This window comes from Curcuma longa, chromosome 6, assembly GCF_044706935.1.
Source record: "Curcuma longa cultivar G26 ecotype Majalengka, Jawa Barat chromosome 6, ITB_CL_G26_1.1, whole genome shotgun sequence".
Taxonomy (NCBI): Eukaryota; Viridiplantae; Streptophyta; class Magnoliopsida; order Zingiberales; family Zingiberaceae; genus Curcuma; species Curcuma longa.
Window position 1 is genome coordinate 2,347,345 of NC_133866.1, and position 24,476 is coordinate 2,371,820.

Genomic DNA, 24,476 nt, shown 5'->3' on the forward strand with positions numbered 1-24,476 from the left:
ACGAAGAAAGAACATTGAAGATATATAATGTAAGTGAGAATATGTGATTATAGATGCTTTTATGACTTAGATATTTTTAATTACTTTGATTTATGAAAATTCTGATATTATTTTCTATCAAAAATTAAGTTTTAGTTTACTCACATTTAAAGAGAAAAGTACCAAGCTCTCCAAGGTATGGCATGATGATAAATAATAATATTTTTAAAAAAATTAAAATTTAAAATTCATATAGTATATATATATATAATATTTGAATAACTAATAATGTTGAAATATTACATCAGTAATTTTATTTTAAGATATCTGATATTAAAAAATTACATTAAATTTTGGGTGTCATGTTACAGCCATAATAAACGGTAATGATTTATTCCATGAAAAATTAACATGAAATATTAGCATCTAAGATATAAAAGGGCTGGGTCCCACTTTGGGTGGATTCCACTTCTCTGTTTATGTCTTTCATGCTGATTTTTTATGTAATAAACCATCATTCCGACAATAAAATGTATACAGCCTTTGTCGTATATGGTTGGTTGGTTGCTAAGTTCGATACCGCTTACTCTGCCGGCCTCTGCCTATTTCTATGCACCAAGTGTAGTCCTGCAGCTGGCCCACGCCTCGTCACCTTCGCCACGGTGGTGCCCTTGGCCAACTGTCAATCATCCAATGGCCACTATTTTTATCCGCCACGGTGGTCCCTCGGCCATCTGTCAATCATCCAATGGCCGCTATCGCAATGACGAATCGATTCCATAAATAGACTTTTCATTTTTTTTATCACATCCTACTGCTATCCGCTAACCACGAAGAAACAAAGCGGCCGGCGTGAGTTTCAGTGGATCCGGTTGATTGGGGGCAGAACTCGAGATCCGAAGCAGAGCAGCGAGGAAGACGATAGAGTCAAGAATGGAGGTGGGATTCCTGGGTCTAGGAATCATGGGCAAAGCCATGGCTGTCAACCTCCTCCGTCACGGATACAGTGTCACCGTCTGGAATCGGACCCTCTCCAAGGTCGATTTCACTCTTCTTCTTCTTCATCCTACCTTCCCTTTCTAGTTCCCCGATCATCCTTCTATCTGTAGAACTTTGCCTTTCTTTTTTTTTTTCACTTCCCATTTTGCTTCTGTGGTTGTTTTTTCGTGAGATTGCTTGTTGAAAGGGAAATGGCAGTTGTTCAATCTTCTGATGAAGGATTTATGAATAGCAGTTAGGGTTGTTAATTATTGTCTGTCCTTGAAGAGGGATTTTATATGAGATGGAGATTTTAAAAGGCGAGCACTCTGGAGTCCAATGGACGGCGCACCCTTGCAAGGGTGCCGGGGCAAGGCCTTCAGAGGCTTTCCTGACTTGCCGACTCCACTAGTTTCAGTCTGAATTCATGCTCGACTGATCCGACCTTAATGACGAGGTGAAACCTTTCTGACGATTCCCAACCCTGAACTTCTAGATGATGCCAATGAATCTTGTTGCAACTCGACATATTCGAGATTTGTTAAGTATGTCTACTTTAAATTCTGGTGTTGGGCCCCGTAGCTAGTTGAGACAAAATCATTATGGTTTTGGCGATTGACATCTTTTAGGAAGAGGGGGAGAAAGATGGATGGGACAAAGAAGAGACAACAACAACAAAAAGAGAGAGAGAGAGAGAAAGAAGAAGGATTAAGAAGAAGGAGAGCGTCTTGAAATAAAAAATTGGAAAAGATAATATGGTCAGCGTCGAACAGTTATCTAGTCACCGTTGAACCCCCATGTTAACTAAGGCTGTTGATGCTGACATAGGAGCAGAAAGGCTGCGAATAAGATTTTAAAGCATATCAATATCAATAACTGTTCTTTGTGTGACAATGAACATGTACAAGCTTGATAATCCGTTCAATCTTTGATCTAATTTCTTCTTGATCTTACACCTTCATATTCTACTAGTTCTTCTTGTTTCTTTCTTTCACTATGTGTTGGTGATTGTTAATAATCAGTGCTAACAATTGTAGCAACAAGAATTGCATCCTGATAATCTTTTTTATTGTTTTAAAATGCAGCCTACGCCACTGTATTGAGAAAGCAATGCGGGCTAGGTGGTTTGTTTAAGTGGTTTAACAGCCTAGGCATTTTAGACAATTGACAAGATCACATATAAGCTATGTAGTCTCTTTACATGGTTAAAGTGCTGAAACGAGCCTAACAATAGCCTATATGGGTTAGGCAGGCTGTCTATGCGTGAAAAAGGAAAACTATTTTGGTTAATTTTATAATGAAGAATTTAATGACAATAAAGAAGATTTATGTGGTGATTGTGACATACTAACTTGCAAGTATTATATGAAAATTTTATTTTGCAAGCGATAAATAGATATGAATTATATGCATGTGACTACTAGATATGACCTATTCTTCATAGTTATATATATGTTTACATTGTATGAGTTATATATATTTTACTTGACCACCTATTCTCTCATATATAGTCCTGCATACTGCATATGCACTATGGGGGGCTGATTGTCAGTCACTTGAAACCACTTTCTAATACCTTTGTTTGTATTGGTAAACTTGAGTTTGTAGTTCAGTGTATAGTTACATCAATCTAGGACACATTTATATGAGAAAATACAAGTTAGAAATCACATTTATTTGTGAACACCCTCATAAAACCATTCTCATGTAGCTTTTGATTTGAGGATGTGACAATTGCAGTTCTTTTTAGTTTAATCCTTTTCAATTAACTATTTCATTATTTTAAAACTAAAAATTGTCTATAGTTGATTTTTTGTATTAGCTAGGAATTGAAATATCATATTGAGCTGGTCAAAACGGGCGAAACATTTCATTTCACCCACCGCCCGACATCGACATGACCTGACACTAGGGTCGCTTGACCCCGTGGTCGTGCCAAGGTCGTGTTGTGTTGGTAAAACAGGGGTTTTTTAATTAAAATTGAATTTTGGTTGATTAACTTAATCAACTCTTAACTAAGATAGGGATAATTCAAAGAGGCTTAATTAAACCCTAATAAAAATATCTAATTAATTATATATTTTATTTATTTTAATTTTAAGAATATATAATAATTTTTTATTTATTTATCTCTTAATTATGTTATTATTTTTTAATGAATCCAATCAACCCCTAACTTAAATAAATAATCAAACATATTTCCTAAAATTTTAATTAAATTATCCTATTAAAATATATAAAAATTGATTTAAAATTAAAAAAAAATTAATAAAAATTAAAAAATTTAATAAAATTTTGTATATTCCTAAAATCCTTTGCAAGGGCCACGGTGTCGCGACAACTTCCACGGGTCATTGCAGCCGTGATTTTTTTTATTTTTTTGTATAGTTAATTTTTTATTTTTTAAATATATATTTTTTATAAATAAACTATTATTAATAGTTATAAAATATTAAAAATTATTTCAAAATTTTTAAATAATTTTAAATTTTAATAAATATTTTATAAAATAATTTAAAATTTTAAAATTAAATATAAATTTAAACAATCTAAAATTTTAAAGAAAATATAATTCTTAAACATTTCAAATAAAATTTTTTAAATTAAAAATTTACAAATACATTCAAAAAAATAATTTAAGATTTTCAAATAATTTTATAATTATTTTTAACCTTTCAAATGATTTTATAATTTTAAATTTAATTTTTAATTTTAAAAATTATTTATTTTTTAAAAATAAATTTTATAATAATTTAATAGACATTATCTTATGAGAAAATATTGAAATATAAATTCAACATTTCAACATATAAAGCATATTTAATAATCAAATATTAATAAAATTAATATACAATTATATTTAAAATTTTTAAAAAATATCGAAACTATATCGGCATGACACGACACAATACGATACTGAAACCGTCTGGTTCAGTCTGGGAACGAAACCTTGACGTGGGTCAAGATTTTAAACCTTAGCGTTAGCTTATTTCTCCTTTTGATATTACCAACAAGATTAATTCAACTTTTAGTTGGCTTGACTATGTGAACCTATAATACCTCCTTGAGATTTGTCTAACTTTTCACTTTGCTAACAACTGCAGTGTGAGGAGCTAGTGGCAAAAGGTGCTTCTATTGGGAAGACTCCTGCACTTGTTGTTAACAAGTGCAAGTACACATTTGCCATGCTATCTGATCCTAGTGCAGCTCTCTCGGTTAGTGAGTAACTAAATTAACTTTGTGTACCATCTCTAAGTTTTGTTATTACCAATTGCTTTATATTCAGGTTGTTTTTGACAAAGATGGGGTGCTTGAGCAAATCTCCACAGGAAAAGGATACATAGATATGTCTACAGTTGATGCAGATACTTCATCAAAGATCAGTGAGGTTTATACTGTTAACTTTCTTGTTTTAGTTATTTGTAGTTTCCTCTTTCTGTTCTCTTGATTGTGCGCTTTGGATTAGTTTGCTTTGTTAATTTACAGTAGTTATTTTAGTCCCTTTTAACAGGCAATTGGTGACCTTGTGATGCAACACCATAATTGAACTCCAAACTCACAAGCAATTAGGATGAAATTGATGAAGTACGAGGATAACTATCACACACAGAAGAAAAATCTCATGAAAAATTATAAGAGGAACTTTTATATTAATGGTAAACAAAACATTGAGACAACACCCAACTGAACCCTAGCTAAGAATGAACTAAAAGAAGGTGTTGATGCTCCCTTATAGACCACTATTAGGGAATAAAAACCTATATGTTTTCTAAATAACATGATTCATGCTAAAGAGTCTTGAGATTAGCCAAACTACATTATCATATATTTTAAAATGTAAAGATTAGGATGACTAAGATGAATGTGAATTTAAAGTAGTAATAAGGCCACCAAAGAGAAAAAGACGATAAAAAGCACTTTTTAGTAGTGTAATTATGAGACTCATGTGTCATGCCAATCACATTTGTCCTTGAATTTTGTATGACAATAGAACTAATATTGAACATTACAATACAATTCAAGGATTTTGGGACTTTACTATGAGGAATAAATCCAACGGAAATTCAAGTCTATAAAATACAGAGGATAGATCAATATGAAAACGAAATATATCCAATGTTGTTAAATGTGAGTGAGATGCATGTTGAATCATCATTGAGGCTAGCAAGGGAATAGCCAATCGCTTCCAGTTGATTTCTCAAGTCTACAATTCAATGCAACAGAAAACAAAATACAAATGAAAGACATAAGTAAGCATTGTATTTATCAATTTCCATAAAGTTTGCTAGAAGTAGCTTGTGAACTTTACATTTTGGTCAAAAACAATTGTTAATGGCAACCCATGAAGACGAACAACTTCCTTGAAGAAAAGTTTAGCAATGTGAACATCTAAAGTTTTGAGTATGGAATGAAGTGAGACATTTTTGAAAACTGTTCCACCACCACAAATGTAGATTCATGTCCTCTAATGGTTTTAGGCAAACCAAGCATAAAATCCATGCTTAGATCTTGCCATGGCTTGTGTGTCACGAATAATTGGCATGTGTGACATTGAGAGACAATCTTGGTCACATCCTTCTTAAAGCTAGGCCAATCGAAACGGTCTTCAACCATTGCAATAGTTTTATCACTTTCAAAATGACCTGCTGCTTCTCTAGCATGTAACTCCCATATCACTTGTTCACGAAGAGAAGTATTCGATTAATAAAATCTAAAGAGATAATCATTATGCAGTGAAATCTAGGAAATCTCCATGTTATCCAACAATCAAAGCAGCAGATATATTGTTGAAATCTTTGTAGAAAGGGGCAGTCTTTCTTGAGTAGTTCATAGAAGAAAGAGACCTATTTCCCATGCCGATTACTTAGTTTTTGCTGAAAGTTGATATATTGAAGAGCTTGGTAATCAGAATATAGAACAAACTCTTGTGGAAGGAGGTAGTGTCACTAATAATACAAAGTTTGAACTACCGCATAAAATTCTTTATCACAAGTGGAATATCATTGGTTTGCCTCATTCAACTTCTCACTAAAATATGTAATAGGATTCCCTTCTTGACTTAATATGCCTCCGATTCTGGTAGTCGAAGAATTGGTGTTTCAACGAATCCTTTTCTTACTTATAAAGCTTGTGAAGTTGTGTTGGTCCAAGTAAACTGGCCTTTCTTCATACAATCAGTTATAGGGGCCATATAGTGCTGAAATTTTTGATGGATTGCCTATAAAATGTTGCTAGGCCATGAAAACTTCTGACTTCTTGTAGTGTCCTAGGCAATAACCATTTTGGATGACTTTTATCTTGTCAAGATCCGCCTCTTACCCACTCAATGACACCACAAAACCCAAGTATACCACAGATGAAGTCATAAAGGAGCATTTCTTTAAATTTATATAGAACTTCTCTTTGCGAAGAACTCTCATAACTTATTGCAAGTGGGTAAGATGATCTTCTTTACTTTTGTTGTAAATTGAGATATCAAAGTAAATAATAAGAAATGTTATGATAAATTGTTGTACTACCTGATTCATAAAGCGCATAAATGTGCTAAGAGCGTTGAAAAGACCAAAAGGCATGACAAGCCATCCATAGGGGCCATCTTCAATCTTGAAAGTTGTCTTCCATTCATCTCTAGGCCTTAACTGTATTTGATGATACCCACTTTTCAAATCAAATTTTGAAAAATGCAAGAACCAACCAACATATCCAACATATCATCAAGGTGAGGAATTGGAAATTGATATTTGAGGGTGATTTTATTGATCGCATGATTGTCGATGCGCATGCGCTAGCTACTATCTTTCTTGATTGTCAACAATGCAAGGACAACACATGGGCTTAGACTTTCCCAGATGAAAACCTTGGACAATAGTTCATCCACTTGTCTTTTCAATTCTGTAAAACCACTTGGATTCATTTGATAGGCTAGTAGGGGTAGTTGTGAACCTGACACAAAATCAATAGCATGTTGAATTTTACGCATTGGTGGAAGCTCACAGGGTAATTCTTCTAGAGCCACATCAGAAAAGTCATTCAATAACATAGTGATTTTTGGAGGAACTGAGGAAGCTTTGGTAGTAGGTACTTCTTTGATTATAAGAGCATATATATCAGAATTTTCTTTGCTTTCTTGCTGAAAAATTTTCTTGGTCAGAATATGAAGAGAATTTTCACTATTAGCAGAATTCTTTGCCTTTTCTTTGCTCATATCTCTTTATTTCAGTAGTCTGCATAGGTTTCAATAATACCTTCTTGTTGTTGAGAGTGAAAGTGTATATGTTCTCCTTGCCACAATGATGCACATCTCGATCATACATCCAAACTATCTTTATATCATTGTGGGACCTCCATATAAATTTCTTCCTTAGTTTTCTGTGTAAAAATGCATTTTTTACATCAAACTATTGCATCTCTCAACTATAATTGGCTGATAATGATACTAAAATTCTAACAATATTCATTTTTACAACTGGAGCAAAAGTCTCCACACAATCATTCTAACAATCTCATAGCCTTTGGCTCCCAACTTTGCCTTATATCTCTCTGTTGATCCACTCGCTTTATATTCACTATATAGACCCATATATCCTTCAAAATTTTTTTTCCTTCTAGCAACTGCATCAATTTCCATGTTTTGTTCTTCTCTAGTGTCTCCACTTCTCATTGGATAATACCTTGGATAAGGTGGTAGCGATGACAATGGTCTTTAGGTTAACTAAGAAGACTTTATGTGACGATAAAAAAAGTGAAAATTATAGGAAATTTGCAAGAGGATATAAAGGTTGTTTGTGCATTCTCTAGTTCCTTTCCTAATATAAATGGTTTCCTAACAACAATGGTAATATTTAAGTGCTCATCACCTACATGAGATTCAAGTTTAACTTGTAATGAAGAATTAGAAATTGTTATTTCATTCTCAAGATCTTGGTTGGATTCTTGGATTTGCATTACTTTAGGGATAACTATCTTCTTCCTTCAGTGTGCCTTGTCAAGTCTTATACGTCCAATACAAAGTTGGGATTTTCATGCACAGATTTAAACACAGGCTTAAGTTCAGAGGTAGGATTTGACATGAACTCAGATAATCATTAGAGGTAATGATAGGTCGAGCAAGAAATCCTTGTCCTTATCTTCGAGTATGGAATTCTCTTCTTAAGGATAAGGTGTGATGAAGTAAGACTTTTGCTCATTGAAAGTAACATCTACCAATACATAGACTTTCTTTGATGAAGGATGATAACACTTGTACCCTTTTCGATTTGAGGAACAACCTACAATTAGACATTTTAACACCCTTGGGTCTGGCTTCCCTCAATTTTGATTATACACATAAACAAATGACACACACTCAAATATCACAATATTATTTGTAGTGTATTTGTTTGGATAAAATGAGGGATATCAATTCGGGTGGGTCGAGTGGGTTTGGGTCGGGTTGAAGCAACAATATTATAAAAAATTTCCAACCCGAACCCGATTGGAATCCGAAATCAATCTGAAAATTATAAACCTGAACTCGGATAATCCGACCAACCCGATCTGATTTAACAAAATAATTAAATAAAAATTCAAAACACATAATAATATTTTAATTTAAACACATAATAACAAACCTCATCTAAATTATATGATAATTATATTTCATGGGTTTAAATATTTAAATTTAAGAGTTTAATTGTCTCAATTATACCCTAAAACCCTAATTTGAGTCAACCCGAACTCGAAAAACTTTTCCGGGTTAATTTTGGGTCCAACTGGATTTGAACTCTAAAACCCCCAACCCTAACTTGATATTTATTGGGTCGACTCAAGTCAAGTTGGTAGGTCGGGTTCATTTTTGACACCCCTAGATAAAATGTTGAGAGTGTTTCCATTGGACTCTTGAACTCCAAGATTTTGTAAGACAAATGATTCATCAGATGAAAAACTGTAAGAATTGCATTCCAAAAAGATTTTGGCATATTTTTCCTGAAGGGCTTGGATTGACTGTAGGAGGACTATTTTTCCTTTCTACGATTTTGTTTTCTAGTAGTGTATTGACACAAGATGACTCATGTATTATCCTTTATGTTTTCAAAATAAAGAGTTGAAGATTTAATTGAAATAATCCCTAGCATTATCTTTTCTAAACCTTTTAATATTAATCCTAAATTGGTTTTTAATCATGGAACAAAAAATTGGGAGGGCATTATTTATGTCTAACTAAAAAAATTCAGCGCAAGTACAATCATCAATGAATGACAAAAACCATTTTGCCCGAAACTTTAGTAGTACAAGGACCCCAACATCTAGAAACATTAATAGCACAAGGACCCCAACATCTATACTTAATGAGATAAAAAGGAAAAGAGCTTTTATTACTAAATATAAAAGACACATTTGTATTTAGCAAGGTTACACACTTCACAATGGAATCTCTCAAAATCTATACTTTGGAATAAGGATGGAAACAAAATTTTAATGGTTCTAAATGATGAATGTCAAGTCGATTGTGGTGAAGCCAAAATTTATTATTATTTGATGAATAAAATTCTAAACTAAAGAAGAAGGTAACTTGTCTTACTTTGGTAATGGTTGACATTACCAATGCTTCAAGATAGTAAAGCCTATCCCATTCTTTAGTAAGTTCAATCATCTTCCACGAATCCTTGTCACAATAACTAGGATTAAAAATCACATTACAACATAAGTCTCAAGTAAACATCATGACGCTCAGAGATCTAGAGGAACATGTAGTAAAAGGTACCTGGTTTGTGTTCTTGTTCTCCATTGAGGATATCAATCAAGACATTGGATCAATGTGACCAACATCAAAAACCTCCAGCAAAGCTTGTAATGCTTTAGTTTGTCACTGAGGTTGAGGAAGCCGAGGAAAGATCTCTGAATACAACAGATCAGGAAGAATGAATGCCTATGGAACTTCGACTGCAAGGAACCCACAAGGGTGGAGAAACCCCTGTCCAGCAATTGAAAACCTAAATGGCCAGCCAAACTTAGGGAGTTCATACCTAAGTGTTCCCAGATTTGGAATGCTTGTAGCCAATTTCTCTTTTTAAAATTGGTGTGCAAGTGGTGTCCCTGCTGTTTCTTTAACTAGCTAGCTAAATCCTTGAGAGCTAACATACTATCAATAACTTTAATCCTATTGTTTCATTTGCAACCTGTTTTCCATCAGATTGATCATTTGATGTTACACTAAACTCAATGAATGACCACTAAGATGCAATTGGTCATTACTTTTAAATTCTTTGTTCCTGATGATTTTGTTTATTACTGAACTGAGTAGATTTTTGCATCTGAATGCTAGTCTATCAACTTGAAATTTACTTGTTTTCTTTGTCAGGCAATTACAGAGAAGGGTGGCTGTTTTCTTGAAGCTCCAGTATCTGGCAGCAAAAAGCCTGCTGAAGATGGTCAGCTAATAATTCTAGCAGCTGGTGAGAAGGTAATATAGCGACTACCAAATCCCAGTAGTTTAGTTGCTCATGGATATATGTCTGTTACTGAAAACATAACAGGCTATTGAACAGTCCCTTATGTTGATTTGATTGGGTAACGTAAGCAACATTTAAATACTTCCACATTTCGCTAACTTATAAGTTTTCATGCTAGAACATGTAGACTGAGAGAAAAAACTAATATTCTGAAATATATGATGATTTTCTTACCTTCAGTATCCTATACCTTTTAATGATCTAGATTCTCTTCCATTTATCTGATGTTGTCACTTTAAGAAAATTGCTGTGTGAATCAATGTTTAATGTTTAAAGTATCTTTTCAGCAAAATGGTTTTTGTTTTTTGTTGTGCTGAAACCCAATGTTTTGAAGCATGCCAACAAATGAATTTTAATCCTATAACAGTCTTCCACTTAGAACCATCAAATATAAGCTTGCAGTAATCAGGAAATCAATTTAATCAAAATTTTAGAGCAATAAGTTGTAAAATATAATAAAATCTTGTCTAATGATTGTGTTGAAATAGAAAGAGATAGACAGTAAGAATAAAGAGAAAAGTAAAAAGAAGACAATTGCTTCATTGATAATTGTTGTAGGCTAACAAGCCTATTTATACAAATTGTTAAAGTAATATATGGAAAATTCTATGATAAATATAGTAATAACAAATATCGAAAAAGGATAAATATGGTTGAGATTGTAGTCTAAATATGGTAAGTCATTAGTAATCTTAAATCAATTTTTGATTCTTATTTGGACTGCCATCTTTATCCTCATTACCCCTGACAAACTCAACGGGCTAATGTTGAACGTTGAGTTTTATTGCCAATATATTGAAAGCATCTTCTCCGACTAGATAGTCAATTAAATCTTCTAGAATAATGACTACCAGTATGACCAACGATATGACAGATCTGACATGGTTCTAGACTTTACCTTTGATGGAAGAGAACAACAAAAGAGATAAGAAGCTGTTGTTTGAAGGCTGGAACCCGATATGTTGTTGGAAGAAAGAGCAGTAGAGAAGGAAAACAAGAAAATCTGCTGCTATGTGCTGAGCAAAACTCGGAAAAAGTTTGTTGTGTGTTCTCTGGTGACAATTGCTGCGGATGCGGGAGGTGAGATTTAAGAAGGCGTAGACGAAAGGAAGTGAGCCGAAAATGGCCCAAAGCCGCAATCTAGATCCCAAGGCCTTTCTTCAATAATCTTGATTCCCCTCTTTCGAAGGTGGAGGGGGAGGCCAATGAGGAGAACAAGACGGTGCACAACGTGAAAAGCCATGAAGGAGATGCGTGCGCGGATAGACGTGGACACCAGAAGGCAATGAAGAAAGTGCATTCGTGGATAGACGCAAACACGGAAAGGCCATGAAGGTACACATGCGGATAGACGCAGATACCAAAGGTGGTGAAAGCCAAGCTGGAAGTGTTGGAGAAGTCAAATGTGTAGCACCGACTAGTGCCCAATTGCAACTGGGGTGCTTCGTCGACCAAATGCGTATGACGGTGGAAAAGACATCGACGATCCCGATGATGATGGCGGATAGTCAAGGAGGCGTCATGGAACTCCATGGTCTAGAAGAGTATCGACACATACAACATGATGTCATTGATGTCGGTGAATTGCTGGAAGATCTAGAAAAGGATTTCCATGACGAGCGACAGACGCCTTGACCTCCGCATCTATTCTCGGTAGGAGCGTTGGTGAGCAGCAAACACCTTGACCTTCACATTGTAAACAAGGAGGCGAGAGATCTAGATGAGGATCTTGATGACGAGCGGCGGTATCTAGGGAAGTAGAAAACTCTAGTAAAGCAGTAATCCCCCATCTAGCAGCAGTCGCTTTAGGCCGACACGATTTGGCGATTGTCGATGGAGAAGGCGACGGAGATTCATCCTTGATTGGTAAGTTTGGTGTCGAGATCCTAGAGGCGATGTCAGCCTCACATGAGCCGGATAAGGCGAACTGACCATCAAAAGAGAGGACAATGTTATGGATAAAGTGAGAGTGGCCAGTGAGGCAAAGTTGTGGCACACCATAGGAAGATACCTCTCCGACATCATCTAGGATGGCGGTGGGAGAAGAAGCAGAGGATGATGATAGGTCGGACAACGATCATAACGAGGGCTAGTCGCCTTGCAAGGACTTCTCGTCCTGGACGAACTAGCCTACCTCGAAAAATGATGATCTCAGACAGCATCCGCTAGCGGCGTGCGTTTGGTGAGGTACTCACCGGTGGCACCAAAGTTGTAGTGCTTTCTGATACTGATGAAGAAGGAGGCAAGGAGAGGATTTGCTTCTAATCCTCGTGGAGTGTTGAGATTGAAGACAACCCTTGTCACTGCTTTATTGAAGAGGAGAAGAGAAACTTGGCGGATTGAAGGGGTTCCCCACGGTCGTGGGACGTGCCACTAGTCACTTATGGAGCGTTCTGGAAATCCTAGCCTGTGTTTGGTGAGTCGTATCGTCGCAATACGTTATCAAATAATTCCTAAACCCCTTTATACAAATGTAGTACAGAGGATGACCTACATCGTTTCACAAGGACTACAATGATGAAGGTTAATCTCGAATTAGGGTTTTTCTATTTTTTGGGGTTTTGTAGTGATTATCCAACTAAGCAAGGAACAAAAGCTAGCTAACATTCATCGAATAGGACATCAAGTACCCTAAACTGTGAATATAATCCAACTCATGCAAGTTTGAAACAAACCACCTCACCTAGTCTAATCTACTGTTTAACACGAATCAAACACCAAAAACAATATAGCAACTAATTATAAACTAATTGACTAAAACAAATGCCAATCCAATAGTAGCGTGCACAAGAATGCAATAGTTCATCTGCTATACCGATCACTATCAAAGATTCTACTCTCTAACAATGGAGCAATTAAGGGAATTGTTCATGCTAACAAAGCCAGCTAGGGTTCCCTTGAGCTCGTGCCAGTTCAGAATTGTTGGAGATTATCGGTATAGTTGCTAATCTTTTAATTGGAGGTCGATTGAAGCCGATGATGTTGCAGAGCTGGAATTGGTGCTGATCTGAGTTAGAAGATGGAATTAGGGTTCTGGACAGTTGGGAATCCCCAAGCACTCGGTGGATCTGAACGGAGGATGAGAAGACTGGCAGTGAAGTAGATGGCGTAGGCAGGGGCGTCGCTGTTGTGGAAATCACTAGAGATGAAGGAAGAACCCCTTCTCTTCGAGTGGATGCAATTGTTAGTGGGTGGAATCCAATGGAAGATCGCCGGTGGTCGGAAACATATCTCGGCTCCTAAATCGCTGATCGTCTTCTCCTCTGCCTGCGAAATCGTGATCCCCTTTCTCTCACTATAGCATTCTCTTTTGAATCCCAGCCTTCAATCCAACTCTGATCCAACAAAGGAAGTCAACCTAGATCCGATCCAAAGGCTCAGATTTAGATTAAGGTTGATGATCCACTCTCTCTTTGACCTGGATGGATCAAATCTTGATGGACAGTCTAGATTTTCCAAAGATTTGAATGGATGGTCCCGATTAACCTCCTCCTCCAACCTTAGCATTGAACTCAATCGGTTCGAAGTGACTTGGGTTTGTGGTCACCTTAAGTTCCTACAAAATCAGTTCTAAATATTAGAAAATAATTCCATAATTATAAAGAAATTTCATCAAAGCCCAGAACAAAGAATCCACTCATAGAACATGTAATAAATACAGTTTAAACCACATGAGTAGATTAAAAATATAAAAATAAAACCAAAATCCCATTTCAAAATGACAGTTATCAATCGGCCACATGGCCACCCCATTTTTTTAAGATAAGAAAGGAGTATAACTCTCAGTGGTAGAAGAAAATGAGAGGAGAATAAGAATAAAGGATGAAGGAAGAGATTGTTGTTGATCGGCAGCCACAACCTCCACACCTTCTCGATGGTGCGCCAACAATAGGCAAGCGCCTCCTTGTCGTCTGTTCCACGAAGTGAGCAGAGCAATGCGACGGAAGAGGTGGTGGTCTTCACAAGCTTGGAGGCTCTTTCTACTGAGGCCGTGGTCGATCAAGATCCCCATCGAGCATGACGAGTTGGCGAGAGCATTCTCGTTCATGATCTTGAGGTAGGGATAGATGGGCTCTAGCACAACGGTCTGCTGCTTGTAGCCAACAATGCACCTCAATGGGGGTTGTAGATACGATGCCACCAGCGTCGTCACCACCGTCATGACCATTGAAATCGCCATTGACACGGAAGACGGAGACTATGAAGATGCCTACGATCTTAGTGACGATGCCGATAACAAAGACTGGAATCATAACGGCAACCACATGTCCACTGTTTCCGTCGATGGGTGTCAAATCCATCTTCAACCCACTAATGACGCAGTAGAGCGGCATCATGATGTCGTAGACGATGTCATGCATCTTCTCGCTCAGTGCCACCATCATAACGACGCTCCGATGATGGAGTAGATGCCTATGGATTTCGTCAGCACCTTGGTGAGCATCATGAAGCTGAGGAGGCAGACGTGGAAGTCACTGATCAATTGTCTATCGGGGATCCTCTACAGTAGTCGACGAATCACCAACCGGACGCAAATGAAGTAGGTCACGAAGGTGAACTCGGAGAGGGTGTCCAGAGCGATGATAGGGGTCGAATCAAGCATGAGGGTGAAGAGGGTCCACATGATGGCGTTGTTGGCCATGTTGGCGGAGATGAATGTGCGACCGATCTCTGAGTTGAACAGTTTGGTCTTGGCGAGGATTTGGGCGAGGATGGGGCAGGCTAGTGACAGAGTTAAGGAAGAGCAGGCACACGATATTCGTTTCATACTTGCAAGAAGAGGCTCTGTAGGGCGAGGCCGGTGGCAAAGCTGACGCCAAAGGTGAGGACATCGCCGGCCACTCCGATCACGATGACCTTCTGTCCCGACCTTTGCATCACGCCGACGAGGAAGAGCTTGATGGAGTCATCAAACATGGTAGAGATGAATTTGTCGAAGCCCAACTTGTTCATCCGTGGGTTGATAGTAGTTGGAAGAAAAGAAGAAGAGGAGGATCATTGCTCTGATAACATATTGAAATAAATAGAGATAGAAAGAAAGAATAAAGAGAAAAGTAAAGAGAAGACAATTGCTTCATTCATAATTCTTGTAAGCTAACAAGTCTATTTATACATATTGTCAAAGTAATAAATGGAAAATGCTATGATAAATATGATAATAACAAATATGGTTGAGATTGTAGGCCAAATATGGTAAGTCATTAGTAATTTTAAATCAATTTCTGATTCTTATCCTGAACTCGCCATCTATATCCTCCTTGCCATCTTTATCCTCATTAGATTGTAGTTTACTAATACCAAACTTTTGTCGTGCATTAGATAAGCACATTGATTCTTGTATCTGCTTAGTGAAATCTACAGATTAAATAACTCTCTAAGGGCATTTGCAACTGAAATTGACTTCTCCATGTGTACATAGATATATCTTCAACCATTGGGGATTGGACTTGGATTCTCATTGGATCTAGAACTAGAACAAGTACAATTATAGCATATGGATGCATCTTGGTTTCTTTGACTCTAATATCACGCTTCTTTGTTGCTATTGGTACTCTATTGATGCTTCCCCTCTTCCTCTCTCCAATTTTTGTAGTGGTTCATATTTTCCCCATGATTGACGAATGGAATTAAAAATTGAGTCAGAAGTGGAGAATATTCTTGTCTCATTTGATTCAGTATGATACTGGCCAAATACAGTCCCTATTCTGATCGAAATCACCAAAACTGTGTCAGCACAGGAAATATAATGACATTTAGCTGTGATGACAATATTGATCGGTATGATATGTTTTGGTTGGGCCGATCAAATACCAATTGACACTTGAACCATGCATGTAATCAATAAATTGTGTAGATTTAGTAATTCTTCTCATGTATATACAACTAGGATGAGTTACATCTTTTCACACTTATGAATACGCCAGAAAATTTCTCTGGTCATGATCATATGGGTTTAGAAAGTAGATCATAATCATGACTTTGTTGTATTGGATCTCAATGCAGGCATTGTATGATGAAGTTGTACCTGCCTTTGATGTACTAGGGAAAAGATCGTTCTTCCTAGGGGATGTAGGAAATGGAGCAAAAATGAAACTTGTTGTGAATATGATTATGGGCAGGTACTTTCTTATACAATTTCTAGGCATACATCCTTTAAAAGATGCTTCATTAAAGTTTTAGAATGACTGCCTGAGATTGTTCCTGACCTGTTTCAAGTATTATTTACAACTTAGGCAAAAAAAAAACATAAATAAAAATTTTGCAACTTCATTACTTGATGTACAAAGCCTTTGTGGAAGGTTTTCTGTTTCTGCGATTTATAGTTTTAAATCTTGTACCCCTTGTTTGTTTGCTGTGACCATCTAGTTCAACAAGGAACCTAAAAAACAGAGCACCCAACCCCCAATGAGGAGTCGCAACTCTTTCAAGTAGTTATTTTCTGAATTCTCTAAATTCTCATTGATAAATTTCTTCCATGGCACTGGTGAAACATGCTCCGCAAGCATTAAAGTTGGAGTTGCTGCATAATAACATGCTGAGGCATTACATGTATGAAACAACACCTACCATCAATGTTGCTATATCAACTTCACTGAATGCATGAAATGCCTACAAAGAATAGTTTGTCATCTTTTTTAAGGATTTACTTGACAACCTTTTGGAACTCGGGAAATGAGAGAAGTTCATTATTAAAATGTGGAAAATTATTAGGGATTTCTTCCTCAAGTAGTCACCTCTACCTTCACAATCATCGCCATGTTTTGATTTTACATTTACACCCTTGTCACTTGTATATATACAAATACATCTTTGTCTATCTACAATTTAGTTCCTAACTATCCTTCAAGTATATTGAGAAATCTCGGTTTGTTACAAATGTAATTAAGTTAACCGTCTCACAGACTTAGAACAACAAAGTCTACTAATCAATAAAAGATCGTGCAGATAAATGAAGCAATCATTTCTTAGATTACATCATTTCCCTATAACATGGTAATCAATCTTAATATATTTTGATTTCACAAGAGTGCAAGATAGAATGTAATATACATGTGATTTTGCTTTTCTGAATATAGCTTTATAGGTCTGATGAGAATATTCTTGACTCAGACATCAACTCTTTGAGCTATTACATAAGCTTCTAGATGGCAAGAGGCATAACCTCATACTTTGGCCTATGTACCACCTAGCCACCATCCTAACCTGCATCTATAATTTTTAAGTTTTTTACCATGGGAGATGGTCATGGTCGCAATCTATAAGATCTTTTCTAGTGTAGATAGAGAAAGATTAGGCTTAATTACCTTGACAATCCCTTCTACCCATATATATATTATTTATCATTGTATGTTACATTTTCTTGAATATATGTTATTCACAATTATTCCCTATAATTACATTAAGGTCCTTCACACTCCACCTTAAATTGACTTTGATTTACTAGATCTTAGGACCTCTTATGTCCATGGTTATTCACAAATAGTGAATTGATAATTAGAATGACATCATTCATTGTTCATTTGTGGAATACTATATTAGAAGTTATTTGCATGATAGCTTGATAATCAAAGTATAATTTTATGATCATATCCCAACTCTAATGTAGTTAGGGTGATTTCACCTTTGTGTAAGATCGAGTATGACACTAGACTTGTTATGATCCAAATCTATTTGTGATCGAACGTTTTGATGATTGTTTCATGAGTTGATTTTTTGAACATCATCAATGGACTTATGGTGATAATTATTAATTTCTTCAATTCAATTATAATAATTTAAATTTAAAATTATCGAAGTTCAATTCAATTAACTCAAAAGCTTATTTGAATTTAAAATTATCAGCTCAGTTGACTCAGAAGCTTTTTGTTGCAAGTTTCCTCCAATCAACTCCATGGTTGATTTGACATATTAGTTGACTGAATGTGACCATTAGTCAATTAGCTTGTCGTAAGTTTTCTGATTTTAATCAACTCCTTGGTCAACTAGATAATGTAGGAGGATCTAGAGATTTTATCTTTTTTTAGAGTTATTTTTGTCAGTTGTATTCTTTGATTTTGAGTCCGTTTAGGATTTTTAGGATTGTGAGTCTGTTAAGAATTTTATCTTTTCTGTTAGGATTTCTTTCTTTTCTTTACAAGTTAGAATCTTGGGTCTATATAAGCATCTTGTTAGTTGATGTTTAGGGGATGTTTTTTTTGTTTAATAATATTTTCGACAGTGTCGTTTATTTTTCTATTTCTTGATATTCTTTCGAATCAATAGGTTTTAGCAGATTGATTCCAGCGTTCACAGTCGAACCAAAGGAATTAATATAGCTTATAGGATAATCGCTATTTTGCCTAGTGTCAGTTGGTATCATAGCTTATCAGATCCGATGGATGATCGTTGTGGTTGTGAGAGGCAGGTTCCAGTAAAGAAAGCCTCGCACCGTGATCGTAGCACCCAAGATGAGATTCTTGATCTATAGAGAAAAGTTGCAAAATTAACTCAGCGACTAGCAGCGCGAGATCTTGAAGGTCATAATTCTCTTATCTTAATTCTGATTCTACTTTTCAAAGCCCTTATCACAATCGCTGAAGCTGTGGTCGAGAGGAACGAAACGGAGATATCGGGTTTCCAGTTGATCTTCCCGAGTTTTCTGGTACGTTTCAAAATAAAGGATTTGTTGATTGACTTAACGAAGTGGAGAGAATTTTTTATTGTGAGAAAGTACCTGATCGTGTGAAAGTCAAATTGGTTGCGATCAAACTCAAAGGACGAACATCAGCATGGTGGGAGCAGTTGCAATGCTCACGAGATAGACAGGGCAAGATCATGGATTGGGAGAAGATGAAGAGTCACTTTCTTCCTTTTGGTTGTGCTCAATTCCTATCTCAACGACTACATACGTTGAGGCAGGATGTGAGATTGGTCGATAATTATACGGATGGGGAGGAGGAAGATGATGCGTTGGAGGAGCAGCAGTCGTTGACGAATGGACCGTTCTCAGTGGGAGAGGACCAAAAGAGATATCCGATTCCTGTAGGGTTGGCTCATCTTCAAATTGTTCTGGAAGGTAATAAGCAATATATGCATGCAGTCCCAAACAAAAGAAGCAGACATATCATCAGACCAACTTCACCTAAATCTTCTGTTCATAATGTTTTTGATAACCAAGATGGATCAGAGGAAGATGATAATATGGAAAATGATGCTAAACTTGATGATGCCTATGTGCATGCAAATGGACACCTTATAGGCGATAACAGCAAAAGCTTATTTCAAACTTTGCCTGATCATATTGTTGGAATTGGTGATCCAAAATCGTTAACTGCTCCTACCATGTTTCCTTCTTCATTGCATTTTGATATTGTTGATGAACTTCACTCAGATTCTGATGGCAATGTGCCACCAAAATATGATTCGCCAAAATATGACTCCAATGAACTAAGTTCTGAGAGTGAAGATGGGATGGAGTATCTAAATTTTTTTGGACATGTGCGATCTAGAAATTTCATAGACACCAACAACAACTCAAGTAAAGGTTTCCTAGTAGCACTACCTAGTCATGGAGCACATCTCATGGATGATACTTTTGCATTTGATGCAAGCAAGCATCAACAAGACGTTTTTCATGATGAGAAAAACCTTAAAGTGGAAAGAGGTTCTAATGATAAGGATTGGAGATCTGGTCTCCTGTGTGTAATAACCACCAAACTTGAAGTCTTGACAAATCTCATTCTAATGATAGAGGGAGAGGATCGACAGAAGAAGAATCAGTGAATGCTAATTTATCAGATCAAGGATATGAAAGTGGAATCTTGAACATCCACAGATTGTCTAGTGGAGTCAGGAATAAAGGTTACACTCGTCCACCTAATGTAGGAAACATAATTGCAGCTTCATCCAGGGCAACAATGGATTCAGATGAAATTTCTCTCAATGATGAAGAAATTACCATCAGTACATCTGAATTTTCAACAAGTATTGAAGTCACAACTGAGGAAAGAACAAGTGTAAATTTTCATACAGATGCTTTTAGGATGAAATTTAGAGCTTCAAGGAACAGTGTGGACACTAGCCTTGGTAGTGAAGAGCAGCTTGCATTAAGGAATCTATGTGTTTCTACCGAGGAGTCCCCTCTAACTACACATGTGCTTCAATATGATGATCGTATGCTCTGTGTTTATACTAAGAACCCACAAGTAGCAGAATTCTTGACACACCATGGATTCACTCTTACTATTGATCCGAAGAAGGTTGTTGTTATCTAGACTAGCATGCAAGTGGATTCAGAAGTGAAGAAGGCTCTTGAATTAACAGACCACTAGTATACAAATCAATTTCCTGATGAGATAGAGATGCTATGGAATACAGTTGTTTGCAATAACAGAAATATTGTTCCAGTCCTTGACTTTTTGATCACTAAAGAGATTGAAGATTGTGATTCTAATACATCAGCAAAGATAATAGGCACATTTCCTACATATTTGTCAGTAGCCAAACATGTTAGTTTATATCTAGCACGCATTTGTCCACAACAAACAATTGTCGAGTTGATATTAGAGGATCTTCCTTTTGGGTTACCACCTGATACTACTCTAAATTTGAGGACAAGTTTTTTTTAACTTAGGACGACTGATGCAGGAGGATTCGAAATTTTATCTTTTTTTTAGAGTTATTTTTGTCGGTTGCATTTTTGGATTTTGAGTCTGTTTAGGATTTTTAGGATTGTGAGTTTATTAAGAATTTTTTCCTTTCTATTAGGATTTCTTTCCTTTCTTTACAAGTTAGAATTTTGGGTCTATATAAGTGTCTAGTTAGTTGATGTTTAGGGGATGTTTTTTTGATTTAATAATATTTTCGAAAGTGTCGTTTATTTTTTATTTTCTGATATTCTTTCGAATCAATAGGTTTTAGCAAATTGATTCCGGGTGTTCGCAGTCGAACCAAAGAAATCAATATAGCCCTCAAGATAATCGTTGTTGTGTCTGATGTCACTGGACATATCAGTCGATTGAATGTGACGATTAATCAATTGTCTTATTGACTTTGACCTTGAAACACTCATTTCTTGGTCAAGTCCTTGCCTAAGAAAGAGAACTACCCGTACCCGGACTTTGTCTTCTAGCTCTGTTGGGCTTTCCTGCCAACACCTGCACTTCTTTGCCAAATGTTAGGTTCTCGTCAAGCTACTTGGTCTTCCACTTGCCAAGTATCTTGTCCTCATCAACCTACTCGGATTTTCATCATTGCACCTACAAGACATGTCAACTTCCCTACATTTGTACACGACATATGAGATTACAATATCTTCCTAACTTAAAGTTTGCTCAAAACATTAAAACTATTTGCAAGTTACATACTTAGGACATGCTTGCACTAACAACCTTTCCTTTTATAATGTTTGATAATTGATTTAAATTAGGTCTCATAAAATAAATACAATAATCATAAATGCAAATGATGTACAAACAATACTTCTAATCACTTCAAATGGAAGCATTAAGTGAAAAGTATTCAATGTCCGGCCACTCACATATTTTTTATACAATGACCATAATAAAGGTATCTGTTTCTAATTTAAACCCATTACCTTTCCCGCTTTGATATACATCAAAAAAATTTAACCATCTAGGTGTCATAAGCATAATGATTTAAAGTCAATTTACTTCTTTAAAGAAAATCCATTCATTTCTCCCCCCTGAAAATTAATCCAATGCTCAACCTTGAGCTCTAGTGATACTAATGTTATTTGATCAAAATACCCTAAAAGAATAGATGAGTTGCCCCTTGCAAAGATACAATCAAGTAACACACCTTGACTCTCCATGACTAAGTGTACTTGCCAAAATTGGGTACTGTCAAGACACAAGTTCATCCTTGAACTTGACCTCCCCTCAATGTTTCAGTAGTAGAATCCATCTTGTTTCATCTTGATACTAACTCCTCTAAGTTAAGTTCCTCCCTTAACTACAAATTTTCTCCTTAAAAGAGATCAATGTGAGTAATACCTCCCCTCAAGAAGTCATCCTTTAAAAATCTAGGTGAAAGAACTCAAAACTCCCCTTAAATCTATATTGTCTTCATAACAGTTCTCCCCCTAAATTTCACCAACAAATAACTCTTTTAACCTACAAAATAGTTGAAACACTAACCTAAGTGTTTTATAAATGAATCCATATCCATGGAAGTGGGGGTGATGACAAAACTCAAGTTTGTTTCAGCTGAAATTCAAAAAATTCATACATCTAAAATTCATGAACCTTCATGGATATACTTGTTATATCATAATCTACTACAGAAAAAGTTTTTTATGAAAATAAATTCTATTTTTCAAAATCGGCACAAAGTTAGAAACAATGAAAAACTTCAATGTTTCAAGTCTAACTTTTTATCATCCAGTTCAAAAAGTGTTTTCCAAATTTTCCAAAACATTTTGAAGTTCATTTTGGATTGAAATTCAATCATAATTATCTGCACATAATTATGTACAAGTTTCCTATGATTGGTCATTTTCATGATTCATTTATATTTGTATGAAGACATTTTGATCTAAAGTGATGCATCATAACCAACATTTTGAACTAAAAACATCCACCTCAATACACAAAATGTTCTCCTAGGTTCCGTACGAGATGTAATAAAGATATAATCCTACATAGGTGATCAGGCAACATTAGAGTACATATTATAGTCAGAGATTCCATGCAATGATCTCTAAGCTTCTTTTAGACTTATTAGGACTAGTGATATACTACATTGGAAAATATGTGTGATGCATAAATACCCTCCTTGTTTTAATTAACAGAAGATAAATTTGTTGTAGTTGGTCTTTGAATCCCAGTGTCTGATAGACTCATTCATTTTTTTTCTCAACAGCATGATGAATGCATTATCTGAAGGACTGTGTTTAGCTAACAGTAGTGGATTGAGCCAGCAAACGCTCCTGGACGTATTGGTACTTCATTTTACAACTCGTGGAAGGCTTAGTATTTCCACAAAATAGAATTTATCATAATGTTAAATGAATGTTTTGGTATTTGCTCAATTTTGTTAATAGGAACTCGGGGCAATTGCGAATCCCATGTTCAAGCTTAAGGGCCCTCCAATGATCCAAAGCACCTACCCACCTGCATTTCCCCTGAAGCATCAGCAGAAAGACATGAGGCTGGCACTCGCTCTCGGTGATGAAAATGCTGTCTCAATGCCTGTTGCTGCCGCAGCTAATGAGGTACTATCACTGGTCTAAACTAAACAGCAATCATCTATCTCTTACACACGATCACGACTTATTGTGACATTTTTCAATCTACAGGTTTTTAAGAAGGCCAGAAGTATGGGACTAGGAGACCATGATTTCTCAGCCGTCCATGAAGCAGTGAAGACTGCCCAAGATCCAGGCAGTGCATGAAAGCGGGTTCCAGAACTATCAAATTGCACCTGCATTATTCCAAGTGACTGATAAAACAAACTTTTCATCATCTGTATAACCACATATTTCTTTAGATTCATTTGGTGTTTTGATTCTGATATCATAATCCAAGGTTGTTTTACTAATATTTGGTTTCACATGTCCATGCTTAACCAGTCAAGATGTGTGGTCCTTCAATCCTCTATGAGCAGCAACACTCTACAATTAAATGATGAAATAAACCTGCCAGCAGGTACCATTAGTTTCCATTATTTGATGAAATCCTACAGTGCACGCTAGCCATTCCTACAATTTTAAAATGATCTCTTAGATTGTCTTGGATTAATGTTTATGCCTTGTCGAGTTTGGCCAAACTCATCCCTTAACCCCTAGCATGGCAAGTGAGGCCCCTCGTGCATGATCATAGTGGGAGACGTCTCACCATTTTAAGAACCTTGACATTTGATTTGTCTTCTCTTCTATTGTCATACCCATGAGTTACAAACCATGAATTGTCAAGAGGGAAAGCTAATCCAAGGAGTGTTGGTCACAAACTTGATAGTGAAATAGAGCGATGACTTTTTGACTCAGTGATGGATGATCTTGAATCACCTAGTCGCTTTTTTTTTAAGACT

At 36.1% G+C, this 24,476-nt stretch overlaps 1 protein-coding gene across 1 annotated transcript; it reads left to right on the top strand.

Annotated features, from left to right (window-relative positions):
• The first annotated feature begins 806 nt into the window (after window positions 1-806).
• LOC141830771 (glyoxylate/succinic semialdehyde reductase 1) lies at window positions 807-23,987 on the top strand. Its single transcript, XM_074718199.1, has 8 exons — window positions 807-1,017; window positions 4,062-4,172; window positions 4,244-4,345; window positions 10,298-10,399; window positions 16,452-16,567; window positions 23,310-23,388; window positions 23,491-23,661; window positions 23,746-23,987. Exons 1-8 carry the CDS (start codon window positions 913-915, stop codon window positions 23,839-23,841), a joined length of 882 nt encoding a protein of 293 aa, XP_074574300.1. The 5' UTR covers window positions 807-912; the 3' UTR covers window positions 23,842-23,987.
• The last annotated feature ends 489 nt before the right edge of the window (window positions 23,988-24,476 follow it).

Coding starts and splice junctions, on each gene's coding strand:
- LOC141830771 (XM_074718199.1), top strand. CDS start 913: ATGGAGGTGGGATTCCTGGGTCTAGGAATCATGGGCAAAGCCATGGCT. Junction 4,173..4,243: donor ATCCTAGTGCAGCTCTCTCG/GTTAGTGAGTAA, acceptor CTTTATATTCAG/GTTGTTTTTGACAAAGATGG. Junction 16,568..23,309: donor GTGAATATGATTATGGGCAG/GTACTTTCTTAT, acceptor TTTTCTCAACAG/CATGATGAATGCATTATCTG.